Here is a 24629-nt window from a genome sequence, read left to right as displayed (position 1 = left end):
CAGCACACTGAGCCCGGCCACTGCAGGGGATCTGGGGTAACACCCATCCTCACTCATCCCTTATTGATCCATTTCATCCATCTCTACTTCCAATATATTGGAATTCTTTGAACTCCTTGAGAGAATGTCGATGAAACAGAATTTCAGTTTGGGACTCAGTGACTCGTTTGTTGGCTGCCCCATAATTGACTGAATGAATGGCCAGGAAAACACGTAGCAGAGCTCCCTGCGCGCCAGGTCATTTGGGTTCATTTGTCCGTTGATTCATTCAGCTGCTATTTACTGAACACTTGCTGTGGGCCGATACAGAGTCCACTGCCCCTGGATGGAAGAGTGGGCACAGATGAATGGACTGGCCTCTTCTTGTGCCTGCTCCCCCCTCCCCAGCCCTTTCTTGCCGGCCCCGAGTCCCGAGGCCCCAGGTGGATTTAATGGCAGAGCTGCCCCTCGAAGTGCCCTTGTTCACGTTGCAGAGAAAAGGCAAAGACGGAGGCAAGTTCCCTCACTCTAGCTGGTGGGACCCCTTCTGTGGAAATGAGACAGTGTCCTGCCATCGGGGCCCTTCCCCTTCCCTGGGTGTCAAGGCCCCTGTCTCTCCTAGGACAGGGTTGGACTTCCAAGGCCCTTCCATGGCTGCCCTTGGTAATGGCAGCCACCAGTTAGGGAGGATTTACTAGGCACCACAGAATCTGCTTCTTTTGCTTACTACTCAGAGCAGCACCATGAGATGATGCATTTAGAATCAGAATCAGCCCAGGAGCTTTGAAAACACTCAGATCCCTGGACCCTGCTCTGGATGAGACTGAAACAGTTCATTTGTGTGGGAGACCCTGGGAATCTGGATGTGTCTAAGTGAATCTGGTGAGCACCAAAGCCTGAGATGTGCAGCCCTGGGGGATCTCTTTTGATGTTCACTCTGTCATGAGAGTCATGGCCAGTGGGGTGTTAGCAGGTGGCCCCCCCACACACATTGACCCCACCCCCCCCACCAGTGAGCCAAACATGAGGGGACGTCAAAGGATCGACAACAAATGTCCCAGTGAGATTTCTAAAGCTAAACAGGGGTTTCTTACATGAAAAATTGCATCAAGAGAAATACAGTTTCCCCTTAAACAACACAGGTATGAACTACACAGGTCCACTTATATGCAGTTTTCTTCGATAAATACAGGACAGTACTGTAAATGTATGTTCTCTTCCTTATGACTTTCTTAGTAACGTTTTATTTTTCTCTAGCTTACTTTGTTGTAAGCATATAGTAATAATACATAGAACATCCAAAATCTATGTTAACCGACCATGTTCCTGTAAGGCTCCCAGTCAACAGTAGGCTGTTAGTAGTTAAGTTTTGGGGCCATCTTCAAGGGTCCACCGTATATCTGTTCCACTGTTGGCTGTGGGTGCTTTCCAAGCCCCTCTCTTCCCACACATTCCTCCACTCCACCCCACTCGCTTTTCCCTCTACTTGCAGGTCACGGTCATTAACATGACAGCCACAGATGATTGTACGAAGCCTTGAACGAGTAGGAAATACTGCATCACTAACTGCTTTGTTCCCAAAGGCTATGCTTTTATAAATGGTGAGCAGCTCCCCCAAGGTGCAGATCGCAGATTGGGTCCTTTTCCTGTTGTTCCATATCTCCCCAACCCGAGGATGCATCTGCAGGGAGGAATTTCTTATTTAGATAGCTTTATACTTTGAGGGGGGGAGGGGGGCGTGGTTATAAGTCATTCTCAGTAAAAACAAACAAGCAATACCAAACCGTAGAGAATAGAAAGGGCCTCGCCAGTCATCCCCAAGAGATGACTACTCCAAATGGTCGCCTGTATGTTCTTCCAAGTGATTTTTGTATGCGCCTAGCAAGGTGTGTGTGCGTATAAAAATAAAGGAGCCCGTGCCCCACTGACAGGTCTGCATCTTGTGTTTCCCCCAAACAGTATAGCTCGGACAGCTACCCGAGAGCACACAGCCAGATCTACTTTCCTCCAAAGGCTCTGTTGTGGTCCATTGTATCACCACAGTCTGATGCATTTAACCAAGTTCAACGTCTATGTTACGCTTTTCCTTTTTAGAAACGGGGGTCTCTGTAGACAGGTAGGAATCGGAAGTACCTGAAGTATTCCCAGTGTGCCCTCAAACGCCCGTCTGGGGCACAGTTCATTCTGTGGCTTCCGCACAGCTGAGCTGAGCTCCCCCTTACTCGGGCAGAGAAGATCCTTTGTGGGACTTCCTGTGGTGTTTCGTACACAGACAGCATAATGTCTAATTTGAAGTGTAACAAGACAGTTTAAATGAAACGTAGCAACAAAGAAGCAAGCATTATGGTTCCCAAAATAGGCCGTATTGTATAGTTTTGACAACTATAAGTCTCGAAACTGAGAGATGTTCTATTTTGCAAGTTTCCTGTTCATTAGCTTTAATGTGCCACGGCTTTATAAAAATTTCTCTCTCTCCCTCTCTCTTTCTCTCTCTCTCTCTCTGCCACAGGGAACCATTAAGAGGAGACAGGAAGGAGATAATTTCCAGTTTCCAGGCATGGCTGACGGGGGTTACCCTAATAAAATCAAGAGGCCTTGCCTGGAAGACGTTACCCTTTCTATGGGCCCGAGCGCGCACCCCAGCACGTCCTGTGCGGAGCTGCAGGTTCCTCCGCTAACCATGAACCCCAGTCCCTCGGCTGTGGGAGTAACGGGCCATTCGTTACCACTCGAAGCGAATCCCATGAATGGCAATGTCATGGGCTCACCATTCGTGGTGCCGCCGGCTGCAGAAGTGGGACTGAAAGGGCCCACCGGCCCCTACTATGACAAAGCCAACAGCGTGCCGGCTGTGGACCAGGAACTTCAAGATCTCCTGGAGGAGCTAACAAAAATTCAAGAACCTTCTCCAAATGACCTAGATCTCGAGAAGATCCTGGGGAGCAAGCCGGAAGAACCACTGGTCTTAGAACACCCGCAGGCGACCCTGGGTACAACCGCCAAGCCTCCGGTTCAGATGCCACACTTGGAGAGCCTGGGTCCCGGCAAGGAGTTTGCTTCTAGTTGCAGCCAGCTCCCTGGCGCGGCGCTTCAAGTGCCGCCCTCCCCGGCGGGGATCAGCTACGTGATTCCCTCCACCAGCAAGCAGGTGGCCTCGCCCAGCTCTACGGCGGCGCAGGCCAAGAGCCAGGTCCAGGGGGTGCTCCCCGTCACTCTGCCCCCGCTCCCGGTGCCTCAGTGGCATCACGCCCACCAGCTGAAGGCGCTGGCGGCCAGCAAGCAGGGCTCCGCGACGAGGCAGCCCGGGCCCAGCCCCAGCTGGTCGGGCCTGCCGCCGCCGGGCCTCTCCCCGTCTTACCGCCCGGTGCCATCGCCGCACCCGCCGCCGCCGCCGCAGTTCAGCCCGCAGAGCCTCATGGTGTCCTGCATGGCGTCCGGCAACCTGCCGGGGAGCGCTTTCCAGGCGTCCCCCAACGCCGTCCTCGCCAGCATGGCATCCAGCGGCAGCGCCGCCCTCGGGCCCGCCATGCTCTACCCTCCCGAGAAGCTCCCCAGCCCCGCTCTCAGTCAGCAGCCGCAGTTCAGCCCGCAGAGCTCCCTTCTGGCCAACCTGGTGTCCTCTAGTGTCAAAAGTCCGCCGGGACACCTGCTGTCCGCTCTGCCCACCAGCACCCCGGGGCCCTCCCCGCCCTACCGGCCGGAGAAGCTGTCCAGCCCGGGCCTGCCGCAGCAGTCCTTCACCCCGCAGTGCTCCCTGATCCGGAGCGTCACCCCCTCCGGCAGCGCGCTAACTCAGCCGCCGCCGCCCCCGCCGCCGCCGCCGCCGCCGCTGCCCCCCCAGCAGTCAGCAAGCAGCATCTTCAAGCCCGTGACCGCCAACTCCCCCAAAACCCTGAGCATGATCATGCAGCAGGGGCTGGCCAGCCCCAGCCCGGGAGTCCCGGAGCCGTTTACTTTTGGCAACACCAAGCCCCTGTCGCATTTCGTTTCCGAGCCGGGCCCCCAGAAGATGCCCTCCGTGCCTGCCACGTCCAGGCAGCAGTCCCTGCTCCACTACCTGCAGCAGCCGCCGCCGGCCTCCTCCGCCACCGCCTCGTCCACCACCCCCGCCAGCCTGCAGCCGCAGCCTGACCACTCCTCGTTCCTCCTGCAGCAGATGGTGCAGCGGCCCCAGCGCTTTCAGCGGGCAGTGGCCCCGGACTCCATGCCTTCTCTGCCCAGACAGGTAAGACGAGCTCGCGCCTTCCGTCGCGTTCCTTGGTTTTGGTGGAAATAAGAACCGTGGCCTGTGCTATTGGTAACCTGGCTTTGGAGGCAAATCAGGCTGTAGTCCTCTCTGAGACCGGACTCGACTCTGGAAAAGTCTATTTAAGCCAGCTAATTCCGCGTGGTCCAAGTGCAGTGTTAGTGAGGCCAAGGTTATGCTTTCAGTTCCTGTGCAGGCCACTTACCTTCCCTGGGAGGAAAAGTGCCCCCAGAAGGTGCTGCCAGGGGAGGGAGCCAGGGAGACAAGTCCCTGCACCGGACCGTGTATGGCGTGTTCCCTCACACGGGGCTAGTGGGGGCTTCGCAGGATGCAAGGAAATTGCACCAAAGCATTTAAATCTTGTCCCTGCTGCCATAAGGCCGCACACTGAGCCTTCTAGAAATGGCACAGCAAACTTCTGCTGAGCAGCTCCAGTGTGCCCTTCAGCACTGCACTGGACACTGAGGCAGGTTCTAAATGAAAAGGACAGATACAGAGAAAGTAGTTACTCTTAGCATCTCCATTCTACAAAGAAACTGAGGCTCGGAGAGTTGAAATGACTTGCCCAGAGTCACATAGCCAGGGGCAGAGCAGGAGCTGGAAACCAGGAAGTCTTAGTCCAGAGCCTGTGCTCTTCTCAAAATCACTGTGACTTCTCCCTCTCCCTCGTCTCCTACAATCTGATCACCAGACTCAGCTGGTCCTTCCTGGGTGCTGTCGACCGCAGATGCCCCCCATCGTTGCTCCGACCCCTGCCTGTATTGGTTATCTCTTGCCGGGTAACAAATTACTCCAAAACATCTACTTAAAACAACACACGTATATCACCTCGCAGTTTCTCTGGGCCGGGAGTCCTGGCATCACCTAGCTGGGTCTTCGGCCTTGAGTCACTCGTAAGGTTGCGTTCATCTCCAGCTCAACCAGGAAGGTTCTGCTTCCAAGTTCACTCCCGAGGTTGTTGGCAGGAAGCAGTTCCTTGCAGGAGGTTGGACTGAGGCCTCAGTTCCTCATGAGCTGCTGGCTAGCGGCCTCCCTTGGTTCCTTGCCATGTGGGCCTCTTCATAGAGCATCTCACAACATGGCAGCCGGCTTCATCTGAGTAAGCAAGACAGAATGTGCCAGCAAGAGAAGCAGAGGGAGTGCCTGCAAGTCAGAGGGCACGGTCTTTAGAACCTCATCTTGAAAGTGACGTCCCATCTCTTCTGCTGTATTCTGTTCATTAGACACAAGCATGAGGGTGTGAATACCAGGAGGCAGGGGTCGCTGAGGACCATGTCAGATGCCTGCCTACCCAGGGCACTGTCCATCCTGGTCCCTCCTTCCCATGGTCTCAGCCCTACCCAAGTTCGGGCCCTCTTGGTTCTTTGTCTGAACTCAGAGTTGACTTTTAAAGTGGTTTCCCAATAAACCAGCCATCACTCAAAACATTACCTTCAAGAGACCCGATGCAACAGGAATCTGATCGTGTCTCACATTTCCTCAAAAGTTTCCAGAGGCCCATCACCTGGCTCCAGCTACCTTCTTAGACTCAGTGTTCATCGGGCCCCGTCTGGCACTTGACTTCTATTATCCACTCTGCATTTTGGGCCTTACTCCTTCCATCCCCTGTGCCTGGCTGTCCCTCCCCACCTTCTCCGTCCTGTCCCACTCCTACAGCTCCAGAGGCTCAGGCGCCCTCCCCTCCAGGAAGCTTCTCCCTGACCGCCCTGGGTGCTTCTGTCTCCCACGCTGCCTCCCTCTTCTGTGGAGCAGCCGAGGAGGACAGCTTGGCCCGGGACCGGGCCTGAGGGGGAGGCACCTGTCGCGGCTGACCTCTCTTCTGAGAGCCCTGGATGCCTGTGACTGGCGCAGCCCCTGGAGGATAGGACCCATGTCTTTTTCCTCCGTGCCTCACGAAGCATCGGCAAGCGGAGAGCTAGCTCCGTGCCAGGGCACCGGTTCTTGGTGAGAGGAACCGGCCAGCAGGCCCGTGTGTGCCGTCCTCCGGGGGCACTTGTGTTTGAGCTCGCCATAGGCCCCCTGCCATCTGTTTTCACAGAGCACCAGCACTGGAGTTCTCACCCTGGCAGGCAAGGGCCTCGGCCTGGGGACACATCACCATCTAACACTATGAGCCCTTTGGGGTTTTTTGGCCTCAGTGGGGTATGTTTGTAGCCTGACTGTGTGACCTCAGAGGGAGAATCCTTAATGCTTGGAGGCGTGAACATCACACCCAACTGATTCCCTGGGTGAGCTGGAGAAAGTGCTCAGGAGAAAGCCCAGCCGCCAAGCTCCCCAAGGCGACTGCCACCAGCACAGAGGAGAGGCTGGGCTCCCCGAGTGGGAGGTGGTTGCTGCCGCGAGGGGCCTTCCCTGCCCGTGCTGGCCCGTGCCCTCGGGCCGGGCTTGCCACTCCGTGCTTTGCCTGCCTTTTCTCATTTTAGTTCTCAGAGACAGAGGCCCTTATCGCTCCCTGAAAAGCCGAGAAGACTGAGGCACAAAGCAGTCACGCAGCAGCTCAGGGCCAGAGAAGGGAGTCTGTCTGTCTGTAGAGCCCATACGTGTAACCCCGTGCATGGGCTGCTAAGTCCAGAGTCTCCCGCTCCCGCCTGGATCTCCTACAAAATGGGCGATAGGCTATGATAGGTTGGTTGAGGATTAAACGCATTAATGCATCTGAGGCATGATGAACGGGGCCCGGCCGCACAAAGTACCTGCCAATGGAGATTTGCTATCACTAAGACTGACTCCTGGCCCCGAGTCTCCAGATCCCGTTTCTGGGGGCTGAGAGGTGGCTCTCAAAACCGACGCTGTGTCAGGACAGAATATGAGTAGTGCTCTCTCCAGACAAGACAGACAGCAGTTGTGGAACCTACTAGCCTCGTGGGTTCTCCCTGTTCCAGGTTCTGCCCCATCGAGCCAGCTCCAGGCCGTGTCCGCCCCGCTGGCGGGGGTCTCTAGCTCACTGCCCCTCGCCCAGCTCCCCATTCGGTCCATGGCACCCTTCTAGCCAAAACGCGGAGTGGGCCTCTGGGCACATCAGCAGCTCTGCTGTTCCTTCTCATGGCCTTTCCCCATTCGCTTGAAGGCCTGAGAGCTCGGCCCTGCTCACTCTTGCAGGGGAACGTGTTCTTGGCCAAACCGAGCCTCGGAAAACCCTCCTGACCTACTACATGGTGACGGAGACTAGCTCGTTTTACCTCCACGTGTGATAATGGTTACCCCAGAAGCACTGGGGCTTCATTTTAACCCAGATTTTGGTTTTTGAAAAGAGTGCTTTCTGAATGTAAGCTGAGAAACCCAACTCTTGAGTAAGCAGAAAAGCCAAGTCCAGTCGTCTAGAGGAGCTCCTTTTTATTTGTAGACTCGTATTTCTCAGCTCTGGCAATTTCACTCGACCAGTTAAGTAAACGATCCGATTTCAGTGGGCCATTTGTTTGCACTGAAGGGAAAAGGCAAATGCCATCTGGCTTCAGGGCGGCAGTTTAGCATAGCAGCTGAAGCGAGGGCGTGGGGGGTTCAAGTCCAGGCACCGACACTGACCGAGCTCTGTGCCGGGAGCAATGTCACTCAGCCCCTCTGAGCCTCTGCTGCATTTGAGCCCAGGAGGAGTGCTGGTCTCTTGGGACATTGGAAGACAAAGGAGGCGCTGAATTGCAATTGCTCAGAGCCGGGCCCGGCACACGCTTCGTGGTCAGTCAGGGCTAGTGCAGGCCCCGGGCTGGGATCTGCCACCTCGGAGGTCAGATGCAGTTCCAAGTTTAGAACGTTTGGGACTTTAGAAAGGTAATATGGTGCATTTGCCAAATATCACACAAGCGTCTGGTGGAACCTGGGGCAGCATTTCATTATTCTTGCAGAGAAATATGAATATTTAACTAAGTCCACATCAGTTTTTGTCCCCAAATAAATTTTGATGCCAATTTTACCAAAATAAAATAGGCTTTCCGAGCTTTTTGGGTTTGAAGTTCCAGATGAGGGATGTGGACCTGGAATTATGAAGGGAGGGACTCTTTGCAGTCGGGACACCCAGCCCTGGTGTGTTAGATTGTAATGATCCCCAAATCTCCCCACTCTACTCCCAAGGTTGGGTGACATCTCTGTTCTTAATTGAGGTGAATTTTGTTTCCATACCTTAGGGCTCTTCTCCCTGAAGGCTTATTGGAGATACTCACAAAAATCAGTTAGGACTTCAATTTTACCACCAGCCGCTGGTGAATGGAACTTACATTTGCTCAGGGATGAAAGCAGGTCCATCAAGGAGGTAGCTTGACGGCCCTCAGTGCTCATGGTTTGCAGAGCTGGGAGTGCAGCATCCTGGGGAGGAGGGATGTGGATGGGGGCCAGTTGGAATAAGAACAAAAAGGCCTGAAATCTGATCCTTGAGGCAGGCCGAGACACAGGGGAAGGGGGCAGCTGTGGAGAAACAGACCAAAGAGGCACATGATATTGTTTGGACAGATTTGGAGAAGGGCAGGAGGGGAACCAAGCCTGCCTTGAGGAAGGCGGGATGAGGCCCCTCCTGGCTTTGCTACGCTTTCTACCTTTACCGATAAGCCTCCCGTCCCCTTAGCCAGGGCACCGGTGAACACCCAGCAATTGCAGAGACCGGGGATGAATTGAGAGAAGTTGCCATCTTGCCTCCTTGAGGGGCTGGGCCTGCCATGGGGATCTGGGCAGCTTGGTCTGAAGTGGGGCCTCAGGGAAGCCCTCTTGCCACCCTCAGCCGTGGGTGAGTGCTGCACCCCCAGTGCCCGGGGCCTGAGGGAGACGGCACAGGGCAGGGGACACGACGGGCTGGGGGGGGGGGTTGCCTGGTAGGGGGCGGGCCCCAGGACTGCTGCTGACAGGCACAGAGAGCCAACGGCAGGGAGAGCACGGGCCAGCCTTGCCGGCCACCCAGCCCCAGTGCCCACAGGAACGCGGCTTCTGCTTAGTCACTGGCCGTGGGGGATGGGTGTCCCTTGTCTGCATTGTGTTTTTGGAGCCTTGCTCGGGGGCCCCAGATGGATGCCAGCACTCGGAGCACCCATGCTGAACCTGCAGGGGTGCCTCCCCCCTCCCCCCACCACCACTCACATCCACTCCCAAAGCCTCCCACAAGAACCTTTGCAGAAACTCAAGATTCCTCTTGGTTTGAATTTCCAAGGCTGTACTCACCTGCTCAGTGGAGCAGAACCTTTAATTACTGCTGTCGCAGTTAGCACTGCAAATTAAAATCTTTACATTTGCACCATGACCTCTCATGGAAAACAGAAATGATAAAACCAGGCTAGACCAAGAGAATCGTCTATTCTTGTCAAAGTTACGTCGGCTCCACTTTCCACCAGAGAAGGATTCAGGAGATGTACCATGTAATGATTCAACAATTCTATACACTAACTCAGTGCTCATCGCAGTAAGTGTGCTTTTGAGACTAATATGACACTGTGTGTTAATTATACTTGAATTTAAAAAAAAATTTAAAATTAAAAAAAATTTAAATTTAAGAAAAAGAGAGAGAGAGTCAGGAGAGATGGTGGCCCGGGGGCACCTTCTTCTAGTCTCAAATTGTTCATGAGGATTTAAAAGCAGGTGACAGCTCTTTGTTGACATACTGGACCCCCCCCCCCCCGAATCAGATGCACCATATTTTGTCAGGGAGGGCCTGTGACCTTGGACTTGCCGGTCCTTTCACTGGCTTCCCTTAGTTCTTCTCTTGTTTTGAGGATAAGGGTTGGGGGAGAGTGGCACTGCTCCCCTGTTATGAGAAAATTTTCCTTGCATTTGGCTTTTACTAATTCTGGCACGAAGCATCACAGATCTCATTTTGGAGGTTAGTCCCACTGCAGTGCGAGAGCGGAGGCCTCTGGGCAAGCTGTCACCACGCGCAGGAGGATGGGGGCGGCGAGTCAGGTTCCCGGTGCCCCTGGGTCACGGCCAGGGCCGGCTCTGCACACATCTTCTCTGCCAGATGGGGCAGCCTTTTCCTGAATAAGCGTCTTCATTTTGTCTGCGAGCACGACTGTACACACAAGCTTACTTTTTCCTTTCTTTCTAAATTGGGCCACAAAATGTTATTTCGTTTGGGGAAGCCTTTTTTTAGCTGCTTTGGGAGGAAATATAATTAGACACAGTGTAACATACATTTTTGAAAATGTAGGGCCCAGTTTCCCCGTGTTGACCAAGTTTCGTTTCAACCACTCTGAATTGCCATGAAATGAAACTCCACAGAGTGTTGAATTTGGGAAATGCAGTCTCAGAACTTGGTACTAATATTACCCAGAATCTGGTTTTTCTTTCTGTTTCTCTTCTGGCTTCTGAGAATCATTGATGATCCTCCACCTCAAAGCTATGTCCCTTTTTCAAAAAGCAGAAATTTAAAATGCGCTGCTTGTCAAGTGCTAACGCTTGAAACATCAGCGGTACTTTCTATCCTTGGAGTGACGATCCGACACTCAGTACAGTCCACGCCGAAACTGATGGGGGTGCAAAAAAGCCCCCCAGTCGGAGGCCTCAATAATAGAGATCAACAGATCGAATTTTATAACTGCTTAGTAATTGCCTTATGAAGGCTCAAAAGGCAACCATTTTCAGAAACCTCCTATCAAGTTTTTGTGGGTTTTTTGTTTGTTTGTTCATTTCACCTTAACATACTTGAAGAGAAACCATGAACTTTGCTGAAGTTGAGGTGCTCAAAATGAGATGTTTAAAAACAAAGTGTAGAAATTATTTTCTTTTTCAGCGCTCACTGAAACGACCTGCTCATTTGTCTCTGTAAAGCCAGGGAAGGTTTTCAAAGAGTAGAAGAGGACAGAAGTGCTCTGAGCTGCTGTTGTGACCCCCAAGTGAAAAGTTAGCAAAACATAAAAAGTGTCTAGGGTGAGTGGAAAGTCACAGTGGGTCTGCTCTGTTCCGCTGTGGCCCCAACAGGGCTCCACTCCATTCCCCCCCTTCCCTCCCGCATCCTCCCCAGCCACCCCCTCTCAAACCCGTTAATGGCCCCATAGCACAGATTGAGGAAGCCTCTCCTGAGTCCATTTGTACTTTTAGCCTCTTCTGTCCCTTGGGGGTTGACACATCCCAAGATCTGGGCCTGCTGTGTAATGCGGCCGTGCGTGTGCCCTGGCCAGCTCCTCGTGAGCTTGAGGAGGACGGCAGAGGGTAGAACACTGTTTATGGTTAAAGCAAAACCCCTCTCCCCCCGCCAAAGAAAAAAGTTTCTGCTTTTTCTTAAGGAGTTGAAAAAGTTTGGATTTTTATTGGATCTCGTTAGTTTTGCCCACAGTGACACATGATGCTCTGTCTGTTTATTGTGTTTTGTTGTCATGAGATGAGGGCTTATCATTTGAGTCCCTCCCATCAAAAGGAGTGAGGTTGTTGAAAGCTAAAAGCCACACGCAGGTCCGAAGAGATCCCACTTCCACCGCAGACCCACGTAGGCCCCCAGCACAGCCTTCCGTGGTTCCTGCCTCCCAGTGGACTCACAGGCCTCTAAGACAGAATGGAGTAAGTGAAGAGGTGACGTTTCTCTCTTTCTTCCATACTTTGGCCCTTCTCCCATGTTAACCAAGTTTCCTGTTGGATTAGGACATGTGCAGCTGGGAATCGCACTGAGCTCACAGATCTCGATTGGGCTATTGGAGCTAGGTACACAGAAAAAAGGGAAGCGGACACTTCAGGAAATTATCATAGAGCTTTGGCCTAAATGTGGCCCTGAAGGCCCGAAAGATGCGTAGCCCTATTTCATCAGAAAGTATTCCAAGTCTTGCTTTGCTTTGGGGGGCTTTGGATTTGAAGCCAAAGGCACAGGTTCCAGCTGGCTTTCCCCCCTGTAGCGGGCTACCATGTTTGGCCAGTCTCTGTTTCTGAGCCAAGGAGGTGAGCACAGTTGTGGGGAGCTAGACTTTTTTCGCAGGTCCACGGCTGGGTGGCACATGAGAATTTGCCAAAGGCGGCTGACTCTGTAGGCCAATAGATGAAGGTGGACTCCTCATTTACAGTTTTGAGTAATGATCATTTATTTCCAGGTGACAAAGCTTTGAAGGGTGTGGGAGGCCCCCAACCACCCCTGAGTGGGAATAACTGGGAATAATTCCATGACCCTTTTGCTCTGTCAGGGAACACTTTCAAAAACGAGCCCTGGAAAATGTAAACAGACAAAATTTTGACCCCCATTAGAGTGGCTATTATTTAAAAAAGAAAGCAAAAAGAGAAAACAACAAACATTGGCGAGGATGTGGAGAAATCGGAAATCATGTGCACCATCAGTAGGAATGCGGAAAACAGTATGGCGGTTCCTCAGAGTGTAAACATAGAATTACTATATGACCCAACAATTCCACTCCTAGGTATAGACCCCAAAGAATTGAAAGCAGGGCCTTGAACCGAAATCTGTTCACCAGTGTTCGCAGCAGCTCTATTTATAGCAGCTGAAAGGTAAAAAGAACCCACATGCCCATCAACTGGTGAATGGGTAAGCACAATCCATCTGTCCATATTATGGACTATTATTTAGTCTTAAAGAGGAAGGGAATTCTGACACCTGCTACTACATGAATGAGCCTTAGAGACATTATGCTCAGTGGAAGAAGCCAGACACAAAAGGACAAATACTGTACGATTCCACTTCTATGAGGTACTTAGAGTAGGCAAATTTATAGAGACAGAAAGCAGCATGGTGGGTACCTGGGGCTGGGGGAGAGAAAAGGGGAAGTTAGTGCTTAACGGGGAATAGAGTTTCAGTTTGGGATGATGAACACGTTCTGGAGATGGATGGTGGGGCTGGTTGCACAATACTGCAAATGTACCCGATGTCTCGGAACTGTGCACTTAAAATGGTTAAAATGGCAACTTTTACCACAATAAAAAAAGAAAGACTTAAGTTTTAAAACACTTGCCAATCCAATCTTCTTCTCATCAAAAGCAATATTTAATTTTCAAATAATATTAGCGTGTTACACCAAGGGGGCAACAAGCTGAGTTGCCGGCTTTCTGTCATAGCCCGGCGCTGTAGTGACCGCACGCATGTGCATCATCTTGTGCAAGCAATTTCTGTCCTTTCTGGGCATTTTGGTGACATGACAACACGCGGGTCAGGGAACGGAGAAGTGACTGTAGACAGGAAGAGCCATTATCTCTGCTTCTGACTGGGGTTAAGAAACCCCACGTGCTTCATTGGTCCTCTGCGTCTAGAAATACTATGATGACTCACAGTTTGCTGACTAATACAGGAAGAGAATGATGCTAGGGACTCGCTGTGTGTGACTAGCTTTCTGTGCAAACTATCCCCTGGAGCAAGTGCTAGGCCCTGGGGTAGAGTTCTGGAAAAAGTTAAGGCCTTAGGAGCTGGTTCGCACTGTGGTTGAGATCCTTAACAAAGTAGGAAGTGAGAGCCTCTGACCAAGGGCCCAAATGGCTTTTGGAAAGTCGACACACCTGCTTCTTGTGTCCCCACTCACGTGCCCAGCTCCCAAGACCTGTGGTTTCTGCGTTTGAGGGCCTGGTGAGGTTCACGTTTTAATCAGAGTTCTTTGTGTCTTGTCTGCGCCGCCACTTGATAACAAAAAGGAAGAAGTCTTCTCTGGCTCTGTCAAAGTGAGCTGAAGGACCCTTTGAAGGAATGAATGGAAGCTGGCGGGAAGGGGCGACACGACAGAATTAAGCTCTTGAGACTATTTCTGAGTGTTTCCGAGTAATTAGTGGTAGCAACTCCCAGACTTCAAGGCCGATGAACTCGGGCTCCCTGTGGGGCCACCACCCCCTGACCGTGCTGCATTTTTTCTGGTCCAGCTGGGGCTCTTGTTCTCTTCCAGCACGGGGCCAGCTGTGCCTGGCATTCCCCAAGGGTGAGATCTGAGAACACAGGGTTCCTCCAACCTCTGACGAACCCAGAGTTTAGCACCTCCCGCAGTAAATCTGCACTGGCCCTTCCGTGGCGGCGGTGGTCATGGTTTGATGCATTTTGGAAAGACAAAACAGGACCTCTGGCTGCCATTTCATATAGCACAGTGACAGCAGCACGTAAGAACCCCCTTCCCCCCCCAAAAATAGTTGGCTTAGAAATTCGGGCCACTCTTACCACTGTTTTTTCCCATGTAAGATCCATTCGTGCCACTCTGAGGTGGCACCAGTGTTCCTAAGAGAAACCAGTGTATTTCAGCCAGTCCTGAGAGAGCCGTGAGTGGTCTTCACTTAACACCCAGCGTATTTCTAAGTCTGCTGTTTCTCTTTGACCAGCACAGTGTAGAGTCAGCACATTTTGAAGGCTGTTCAGCATATGTTCTTCTCTCTTCAGGCTTAAAGTGTAATTTTTAAGTTCTTATAAATTCTGGTTGTATTTGAATAAGCTCTCACGCTTGGTTTAAAAATTAAAAAAAAAAAAACAACATTAAGAGGTTTTCCTCACTAGTTCGCGAGCATAGATTTTTACATTCTTTGTGGAAATGATAGGTTGAGGGTTTTGTTTTTGTTTGTCATTTTGACAGCTATATTGTTTTTCTTTTATTTGCTTCATTAGCTTTTCATTTGGAAGTGTCTTCTTTGGCAGGCTAATTACATTACAAGGAGATTCCTTCCCACTACCCCCAGAAAGGTCTCCTGACTTCAGGGTCCTTGAGAGATTTGAAGACAACTGTGATGTTCCCCCTGAGTCTTCTCTTCCCTCCCCAGTTCTTCACCCCTGTCCTGGCGGCTTGCCTCTGAACTGAGCACAAGGCATTAGAGTGAGACCCTCTGGGTGGGTAAGGTTCTACTCAACTGACTAAAATGCTCCAGGTGCATCGGTCCTGTGCAGAGGAGAGCGGGAAGGGAGGCTCACGCTTTGTTCTTGCCCCCCTAAATCTCACTTGCCGTGGTGATAGCCACATCCCGCATCTGCCTTGCCTGAGCTCATTTTCCAGGAAAACTCAAATCTTTATACCAACCCCACTCCCAGAGGAGGTTCCTAAAGGCAAAGCGTTTCTCTGTAAACTTGCACTTGACTTGTGTCTATTATTCACTCTCCTGCTGAATAAGGTTTGTGATAGAATATCGGACTAGGGATGAGGAAATAGAATGAGCCCTCATGATTGTTTCTAGAGCCATCAGCTTCCTACTTGGCAACACCTCTTATGGGCTTTTAATATTTTGTTTACAGTTATTACCTCTGAAATCTCCACTTTCTGGTATGTTCTCAGACTTTTCAAGGGATTTAAAAATTCAGGAGCTTGATGCCAATAATTGCTTTTAGAAGCTAACCCTGCCTTATTTTCTATAGATGACTTCCAGTTTGGACCATCAATTATTTTCCTCACAGAAACCCACAAAGTACATATTCGAGTTATTCGGAATTGAATATGAACTAGAAATCCTTAATGTTGTTAAGCTTCTAAAATGTGTATCGCACTCAACTAATGCAAAATAGAGCATTTAAGAGCTTGAGTACTGCACTTCGGATCTGAATGAAGAACCCAAGCCTGCCATAGTTGATCTGCACCAGCTGTGTTTCCTGGAGCAGGTCACAAAGGCGGTTCACGTGTGTTAGATTTCTCTGTAAACTGGTCCAGGGATAAAGGAGCATGACTTGAGACTGAACAGGGTCCAACAAGCCCTGTGCTTCATCATTAGAAATGGGATGCTCTCCAACGGGAGGTATAATGCAGATCTCATGAACTCCGAGGTCTGGGGGCCAGGCTAGATTCCTTATCGGTTAGGATATATTGAGTCACAGATAACAGGCAAACCAACTCACACTGGCTTGGCCAATGAAAGGAACTGACTGAGTCCTGTAAGTGCAAGTCCGGCAGTTGGGTCGACTTCAGGGGTGATTTGAAGTAGTAGCTCAACTGTCACGGAGGATGCTGTTTCTTTCCAGCTATCTGTTCCTAGTCCTTCATCCCAAAGCTGGCTCCCCCTTGTGGGCACACACAGCGGCCAGCGGCTCCAGGGGCTCCAGGCTTCCTCCTCCCTCATCCAGCGGAGTGGGAGAGAGAGTCGCTTCGAGAAGCTCTGTCAGAAAAACAAGGAGGCTTCTTTCCCAGAAGCCCCTGGGAATTCGGGGCATAGTGGCCCGAACTGATTGCATGTCTACTATGCTGCTTCATGTGAGTTGAGCTAAGTGCCCCACTTCTAGAGCCCTGAGTGGAGCCAGGTTTCCCCAGAGCGTATAGGCAGCATGGGGCAAGCGAGGCTGCCTGAGCAGAAACTGGGGAAGGTGCCAAAGAGAAGGAAGACTAGATGTTGGCTAAGCGACCAACTATATTGTTATAATCGACCTCTTCGGCCATCCACATCCATCTGCTCCCTCCCTCCCAAGCACACGCCTCCCAAAATGCTCACCCCTACAGAAAGCCTACTTACTCCCTCCCCGAAGGGATTCAGCTCTGATCTATAAACTGCAGGTGATGCGCCATCCTCATGTCCCAGGACCCCTGGCCCCTGCTCACTGTGACAGAGAAGGAGCATGAGTACAGGACACCTTAGGGCTTTTGGAATGTTAACAAGTTTCTGGAATTTAATAAGTCAGGAACAGAAATGTGAAGGTTATTTATCCATCCCCCTCAGCCCCACCCATATAGCACGGCGCTCTTTGGGATGACCATGGGACTCTTGAAAGCAGCCCTTTCTTTATCTAGGAGAACCCATATCCTTAGGCCTCATTTTGCAAGCATTCCCCCAAATATCCATAACCTGGGTATTAGTTGGGTCTTTGGAGAGGAGTGGCACTGGGTAGAGCTATGACATAGATCAAGTTGATTTGAGAACTTTGCCAATTTCCTGCCCGGGGCCCCTCACCGGGCCAACATCTCATTGTCCTTCGGGCCACAGCTTAAAGCTCGGTTTTGCCATGAAACCCCCACCCAGACTAGGTTAGGTTCTCCTGTTTGTTCTCTAACACTCTGCAGTGTTCCTGTACGGCACTTATCAACCTGTACTATAAATCCTTGTCTGGGTGCTTCTCCAGAATATGAATGTGACAGCTCTAAAAGGGCAAAAACCATGTCTGCCTTGTCCACCAATGTTGTCGCAGCACAGGGCCCAGATCATGGTAGGTGCTCAGTAAATATGGGTCGCACGAATGTTATAAAAGGCCGACTGAGCAGATTTCAGCTACAGTACTTGATTACAGTACGGTCTACCCTATACATTCTACAGTATAGGATGACAGGTACTCCAAAGGAAGCAAATAGTCAAAGCCCTCAGAAGAAACACACACGCCCGGGGAACCCCAGTGTCCTTGGCAACGGCCTCTCCCTCATTCTCTCTGGCAGCCTGGTACCCCAGGGGCCCGGGGTACCTCCCCACCTACTAGGCCCCCTGGGCTTCCTAGTCCTGGGCAGCAACCCCTTGAGCGCCCAGCTCCCTCCTGTCCCACGCCCATACGGTTTATAGATGGGCAGTTGAGGGACGACAGTAGAGGCCCCTCAACTCACAGTACGCCCCAGCCAGCAGGGCCCAGAGAGCTGATCTGGGTGAGCCCCACACTTTCTCACTGGGGTATGGGGGTCCCACAAGGCCATGAAATGATAGGCCCTGAGTAACAGCTGGAGTCCCCTAACTTCCGGCGCAGACCCCGAGCTCATAAATTCCGCAGCTTGAAGCAGGCACGTGGCTTCAAATCTGGGAACAGGATATGAACTTCGTACGCTCTTGACAGTTTATCACCATTACTGTAAGCCTCTGCTATTAAATAAAATTTTACAATTACATCAGACTGAACCCTTAAACTAATTTATTCAGAGAAGGCCAATTATTTATTAAAGTCCACAAACCAGCTAGAAGTATATCCTGTGTATATTGATTTTGAAGACTGTGCCTGAGCTTAGTGTAACTGATGAATCCGTTTTCGTTGGATGTTCACACATCAAAAAGGACGGCTGTTTGCCCAGCCTTAGTGGTAGGTTATGCATATGTTTGCCTTTCTGGTTCCCAGAGCTAGACCTTATTCCTTCAAAACAGCCCCATAATCCACCCATTTACTGGCTTGCAAAGCTTCGATGAGGGAGAGAGAGCAGTATGGTAAGATACCAGAACTTTCTCTGCAGGGCAGTGTACTGTGTTTACTGAGGGCTGCTGGATGTGTCCAGGATTTCCCCATGACTTGCATTGCCCAGTTCATGACTGGGGTGAGGAAGGAAAATAACAGAAAAAGATATCTGGCCCAGGAAATTACAGAAACTCCAATAAAACTCAGACAGAAATTAAGTCTCTGAGCTGTGAGCCAAGTGCTCAAGGAAAGAGACAGGGGAGTGCTTCTTGCATTGCTCACTGCTCACTGTGGTGCTTCACGGGCAGTGTGGGGAGTGGTGGGGTGGGGAAAGGGTTTCCTCTATATTTGAGCGGAAAGAGGAGCTCAGTAGCCAAGTGCTTCCTTGTGTCTGTTCAGGTCTGCTGCAAGGCAGACCCCAGTATGGGGTTAGAAGTGTAAGACATGCATTGGGGTGGGGGGAGCCTCAGCCCACAGTGCACGTGGTCCATGACGACTGGGGGACAGAGGAGGATTGGGTAAGAACAATCTTGGACCACAGTACAGCTCCAGGGAAGTTTCAGCAAGGCCAATGGAGAGTCCTCGAGCCAGAGTTGCCATTGGAAGAGTCCCGTACCGCACAGGAGTGAGCCTGCATTAGTATACCTGCCATGTACTGTCAATGGTTGGGAGTGGGGCCAGGGCCACATATGGTGACAAAGCCAAAGGGACAGCTCTTAGAGGCTACCCCATGGCAGGAGATCTGAGCAGCTGTTAGTGTAGCCACCACATCCTTCCTTTGGTAGCTATGCCTGGGCAGGCCCTTCCCTGCGTTCCTGGCAGACAGACAGTGATAGGAACAGATGCAAGGGTAGCTCCGGACTGGCTACTTTGGAGAACGAAGCCAAGGCTGGTTTGATTGGTTTGTAGGTGGACTGTGTTTCTTCACTGCCTCTCCATTCAGTGTTTGGATTCTTGGTTTCCCCCCCTTTCCCCTTGTTTGTCCAATTCACCCTTTGACCCCAGGTCTAGGAAATATACAACCATATGCATTTGGAAGAAGTTTAAAATGAATTAGCTGGCTGGCTTTAATTTCCATCCTAAGCATCTAAAGATTCCTAGGCCTTGCATGTGAGGCCGACTGAAGAGACTAAAGTTATTTGAGAAATCAGCAAAATGAATCTTCAGCCTCTTGATTACACAGGGAAGGGTCCAGGCTTTGTCTAGTCACTGTCTTTCAGTTGTCTTTGTATCACGACACCAGCGAACATGAATATTGAAAGAAACCTTGGAGGTTGTCTAGTTCAATGACATCATTTTACAGATGAGGACACAGGGAGACCCTAATGGGAAAAAATAGACCAACACTCTTTAGGAACAAAGATGCAAAAATTCTCAACCAAACCCTGGCAAATCAAATCCAGTAACATATAAAAAGGAATTACACACTGTGACCAAGTGGGCTCTATCCCAGGAATGCAAGGCTGGTTCAACCTATGAAAATCATTCAGTGTAATGAACTGTATTAACAAAACAAACAACAACAACAACAAAAACACCATCTCAATAGACACAAAAGGAAAGGGACTTTCTCAAGGTCAGAGAGTTAATGGCAAAGCCCAGGCTGTGCTCAGGTTACCCAGCTTCCAAGCCAGAGCTCGCCATAGCAGTGGGAGTGGGGACGGAAGGCAGAACTAGCCCTTCCCCATGCACTGCCCTGAGCCCGCATGGAGGAATTTCCCCTTGTCCTTCCATCCCGTTCTCACAACAGTCCGTGGCAGTGGGCACTGTTGTTGCCCCTACTTTCTGCCTGGAAAAGCAGGCTTAGAGAGGCAATGGAACTTACCTGAGTCCACCCGGCTGCCAAGCACAAGGAGGAGCTAAGCCTAGACCCCAGGTCTCCTGTCTCCCCCGCTGGCTCTTTCCCTTGCCCTTCACTGCTCCCCTCATTGATTTGTGCCACTGGATTAACCTGGTTCCATTAGTTCTCAGATCATCCACCTCCAGGCCAAGTAGATGGGCTTTTGGCTGTGAGCAGGTGGGAGTGTCCTCCAAATTCTCTGGGGGAAGAGCCCCTCCCCTGTGCCACTGTGTGACAACTCTTGGAGCCCAGGCTGTTGACTTACCTTGGTGAAATCTGGGTCAAGTGGCCATTTCTATATGCTAATGGCTAGAGCATATGTGCAAGGACTGGAGACCTGTAAAGAAGCATGGGGGGGGGAGCCAGAGGCCAGAAGGCTGGGACATGGGGACCAGTGGGGAAAAGAGAGGAATGAAGCTGTTCCTTTGTTCCTGGAGAAGCTAAGGGCCAGGCTGGCCTGGCTTTTGGCAGAGCCTAGCCCAGTGAGAGCTCTTGCCACTGAGTCCTGGCTCTTCCTGGTAGGACAAGAAAAAGAAGGCAGACATTTCAGAGAGTCAGGGAGAGAGACACAGCAGGGCCAGGATGCCGTGAGGTGTCTTCTTTTTGGCCCCACACCTGGACCTCTCAGATGGAGCTGGACCAAAGGCCCAGTTGGCCCAGCTTCCTCTGGAGGTATTCACCATGGCTTCCAGAAGCTTCTTCTCTTCAGAAATGCATTTGGAGAGCGCCCCCAATCCCCACCCCCACCCCGAACCAGGCACTGAGGCTTCAGGCCATTTCCAGGCTTTCCCAGCACCGCTCTGCCTGTTTAACTCGGAGACATGGGGTGCCCTTTCTTTCATGCTCTCACTGAGAATCACAGAGGGGTTGAAAGAGGTCAACTTTGTACGGTCTACTCTTTTCTCTTCCTCATGCCCTCTGCCTTGCATATAGATATGTTTCCACCCGGCCACCCACCAACAATGCACACACTACCCGCCACCCTTCCCTCCTCCTGTCCTGGCATTTAGACCAGGGAGAGTGGCTTCCTTTGGGATAAAGGGCTGGCAAGAAGGCACCCTGGACTGGGAATCAGGAATGCTGAGTTCTAGTCTCCTCTGACTTGGGGCAAAGCCCTTCCCTACCATGAGCCCCAGAGTCCCCACCTACCAAGTTGGTAGCAACCAGTATTTCTCAGAAGGTGGCATTGCAGGGTGCCACTCCCAGAGACTGAGTCCTTGCAAAACAGTGGAGCCAGGTGCTCTCTGTGTGTCTCTCGGACTCTCCAACTCTCTATCTTTAACTTGCTTGGCCACATATCTTTTCTCTGATTTTTTTTTATTGTGCTAAAATACACATGACATAAAAATGGTAATTTTTTAGGGTACAGCTCAGGGGTATTAAGTACATTCACATTGTTGTGCAACCATCTCCACCATCCACCTCCAGAACTCTTTTTATTTTGCAAGACTGAAACTCTGTCCCCATTAAACAATAACTCTTCGTGACACACTGCCCACAGCTCTTGGCAACTATTATATTTACCTGGCAGGAGAGATACCATGATCACCAAGGTGGTTTTCCCAGAGCAAGGCTTATCCATTGCTTGGCAGTCTTGAGCAAACCATGGACTTCTCCATCTACAGAGAATGGTGACTCTCATAGGTGACCTCTCAAAAGTTCTAGGGTGGGAGGGCGAGGAGTCCGCCCCAGGGAGACAGAATGGGCCAGAAGAAGACAGAAGATGAGGCTTTCAGTAAAAGGAAAGTAGAGAATGATAAAGGTTGGGAAGGAAGGAGACCAGCCAAGCAGTCGTGAGAAAGTTGCATAGTAGGAAAGTGTGGATTCATTTGTGGTTAGAATACCTACTTGCACAAAATAAGATCGAAATTCCAAAGCGACTTTTTCTTAACCTATAAACTGATGATTTTTTATGAATTTGAGTTGTTCCTTCGACATAGCACTGTATTTTCTGTTTACATGATTCCTGGTTTTTTCTAATCCTGGTTCTCTTAAATCCATATAATATGTACAGAAGAGCATATAAAGCATATGATAGTAAGACCAATAGCCATGGACCCACCAACCAGGTTAAGAAATAGAACATTCAAAATATCTTAGAAGCCTTCTGTGTACCCCTCCCACTTCCCAGAGATAATGACTCTCCTGACTTCCAAGAGCCAACTCTAGGAATACGCCCTAGGCCCCTTGGTAAACTTCGAGCTCCAATCTCTTTCGGTAGCTATTGTCTGCATAGGTTTCCACAGATGGCTCCTCCCATCTGTTCTGTGTTGATCCTCACTAGTTTCAATTTTAGATGGGGACCTTGTCATTTTCCAATCTCTTGATTACAAGAGTAATCTTTGTAGTAAACTTGGAAAGTGCAGGCAAGTATAGAGAAAACAAATTCCATGGGATACTAAAATATATAAATATATGATACATAAATAAGCCAGGAGTAACCACTGTTACCATGTTGCAATACAGCATTTCATTCTTTTTTCTTTTTTTTTAAAGATGTATTTATTTATTTGACAGAGAGAGAGAGAGAGAGAGAGCAAGGGGAGGGGCTGAAGGAGCGGGAGAGAGAATCTTTTTTTTTTTAAAGATTTTTTTTTATTTATTTATTGAGAGAGAGAGAGAATGGTAGAGAGAGAGCACGAGAGGGAGGAGGGTCAGAGGGAGAAGCAGACTCCCCGCTGAGCAGGAAGCCCGATGCGGGACTCCATCCCGGGACTCCAGGATCATGACCTGAGCCGAAGGCAGTCGCTCAACCAACTGAGCCACCCAGGCGCCCCGGGAGAGAGAATCTTAAACAGGCTCCACGCCCAGCACAGAGCCCAACTCGGGTCTCGATCTCATAACCCTGAGATCATGACCTGAGCCAAAATCAAGAGTCAGATGCTTACCCGACTGGAGCTCCTCAAGCACCCCTCACTATTTTTTCTATGCAGAAATATATATTTCACATTATTGGCACCCAGCTTTGTATATAGCTTTTTCTTTTATTGTGCAATATAGCACAGATGCCGAAAAGTGTGCAATGCCTATATGTCCAGTTTAAAGAAGAAGTGTAAAGTGAAACCCTGTGTCACCACCAATTATGTTGAGAAATAGAATGTTGCCCCCTCCCCGAGTCGACCCCCATATGCCTCTTGTGATCCCAGCCTCTCCTCCCTGCAGAGGCGACCACTCTCCTGATTCCAACGTAATCATTCTCTTGCGTTTCTATATAGTTTCACCACTTATGAATGAACTCTTAAACAAGCAGTTGCTTCATTTTGAAGAACTGAGCGGTGAGCACAAGCTAGATGCGTACGCAGCAAAGAGCCACTATCAGCTGCAGGCTTCCAGAAGGGAAGCTGAGTAGTCCTGGTCACTGTCCGCCCCCAGCTCCCCTTCTGGGGAAGTCGGTGGCCCAAGGCACAATGGACTGGGGCACGTATAGAGCCCACCACCACCGGGACGCCTGACAGGGTCATGGGCATGGTACTGGACACACCCAGAAGAAATATGGCTTTCGAGCTTGCCACAGCCTGCCTCCAGGTCCTCCAGCCTCCAGGCGTAGGTCAACACAGGACACCTTTGTGGGGTGAAGTGAGCGTCCTCAGCTGATCCAGGAAGCAGGATCTACAAGGCAGAGCAGGAATTCAGCAGCAGCAAATGATCAAGCCAGATCTCTGCCATGGCCGAGGAGAGGCAGATACTCATGGACGTAGAGTGGGGGAGGGGATCCAGGCTCTACCCCATTACGTTGGCCCCCTCCATCCACTTCATCTCCCTTCCAGAGGCAACCTGGGGCCCCTGTTCCTGAGCCCGATGGAGATTCAGCCATCCAGACCAAGCTACTTTTCCACCTTCCCCTCTGATGTCTTGTGATTCGGGCTGTGTAGTCAGTTAACCTTCGTTCTAGCTATTCTTTAACTTGGGAAACTATGGTGCTGTTGTCTTCTCTCCTGTTGTCCTTATCCTTGTGGGATTGTGTCTTTAAAAACAAAACAAAACCCTTACCGCACTTTTAGTGCGGCTCTGGGAGGGAGCGAAGTTAGATGCTTGCATTAAATCGGCTGTCTAAATCCGGAAGTCTCCAAAGGAAATCCTGCCGCTCCCTTCCTCGGTTGCCCGAATGTGATGGTTAGTTGGATGGCTCCTCTGGCGCCCTGGGGCCTGTCAGCAGCGCTCACTGTAGCAGGTACAGTGCTGGGGACAGAATGTGGGCACGCAGAAGCATACGGGGTAGGCTCTGGACATTACATTTTTAGTATTTGTAATTAAGAGCCTGAACTTGGGAGTAGTTCAGACCCAAGTTTGGCTTCCAGTTCTGCCCCTTACCTACTGTGGACTTGGAGCAAGTTACTTCGTTTCTCGGAACCTTATTTTCCTCCCTATAAAATGAGGAATAGTAATGGTACCCGTCTTTCAGGGTTGCCTTGGGAATTAAAGGGGATTACATGAAACTGTGGCATTTAATTCAGTGCCTGGCACGTTGTACATGCTCAGCACGTGGTAGGTGTTACCATCACTGTCATCATCCTGAGGCCCTAGGAACTTTCCAGAAGCTTCAGAGCAACTCGTGCCACAGGCCTCTTCTGGCTGCCGAGGCTCTGGATTCCAGAAAGCCTTGATGCCCTCCCCCTTTACCCAGCCCTTGACGTCCTCCA

General features: G+C 50.7%; 1 protein-coding gene across 5 annotated transcripts in view; it reads left to right on the top strand.

Moving 5' to 3' along the window:
- MAMLD1 (mastermind like domain containing 1) overlaps positions 1–24629 on the top strand; it is a 112082-nt gene that overhangs the window by 73917 nt on the left and 13536 nt on the right. For all 5 annotated transcript variants that reach the window (XM_032397446.1, XM_032397444.1, XM_032397443.1 and 2 more), the window contains one exon: positions 2489–4204. In XM_032397446.1, coding sequence (XP_032253337.1) covers positions 2489–4204 — 1716 coding nt within the window. The remainder of the gene's footprint in view (positions 1–2488; positions 4205–24629) is intronic.

The sequence above is a fragment of the Phoca vitulina genome, unplaced genomic scaffold (assembly GCF_004348235.1).
Source record: "Phoca vitulina isolate PV1807 unplaced genomic scaffold, GSC_HSeal_1.0 scaffold99, whole genome shotgun sequence".
Classification (NCBI taxonomy): domain Eukaryota; kingdom Metazoa; phylum Chordata; class Mammalia; order Carnivora; family Phocidae; genus Phoca; species Phoca vitulina.
This window is presented reverse-complemented; position numbering and strand designations above follow the sequence as displayed.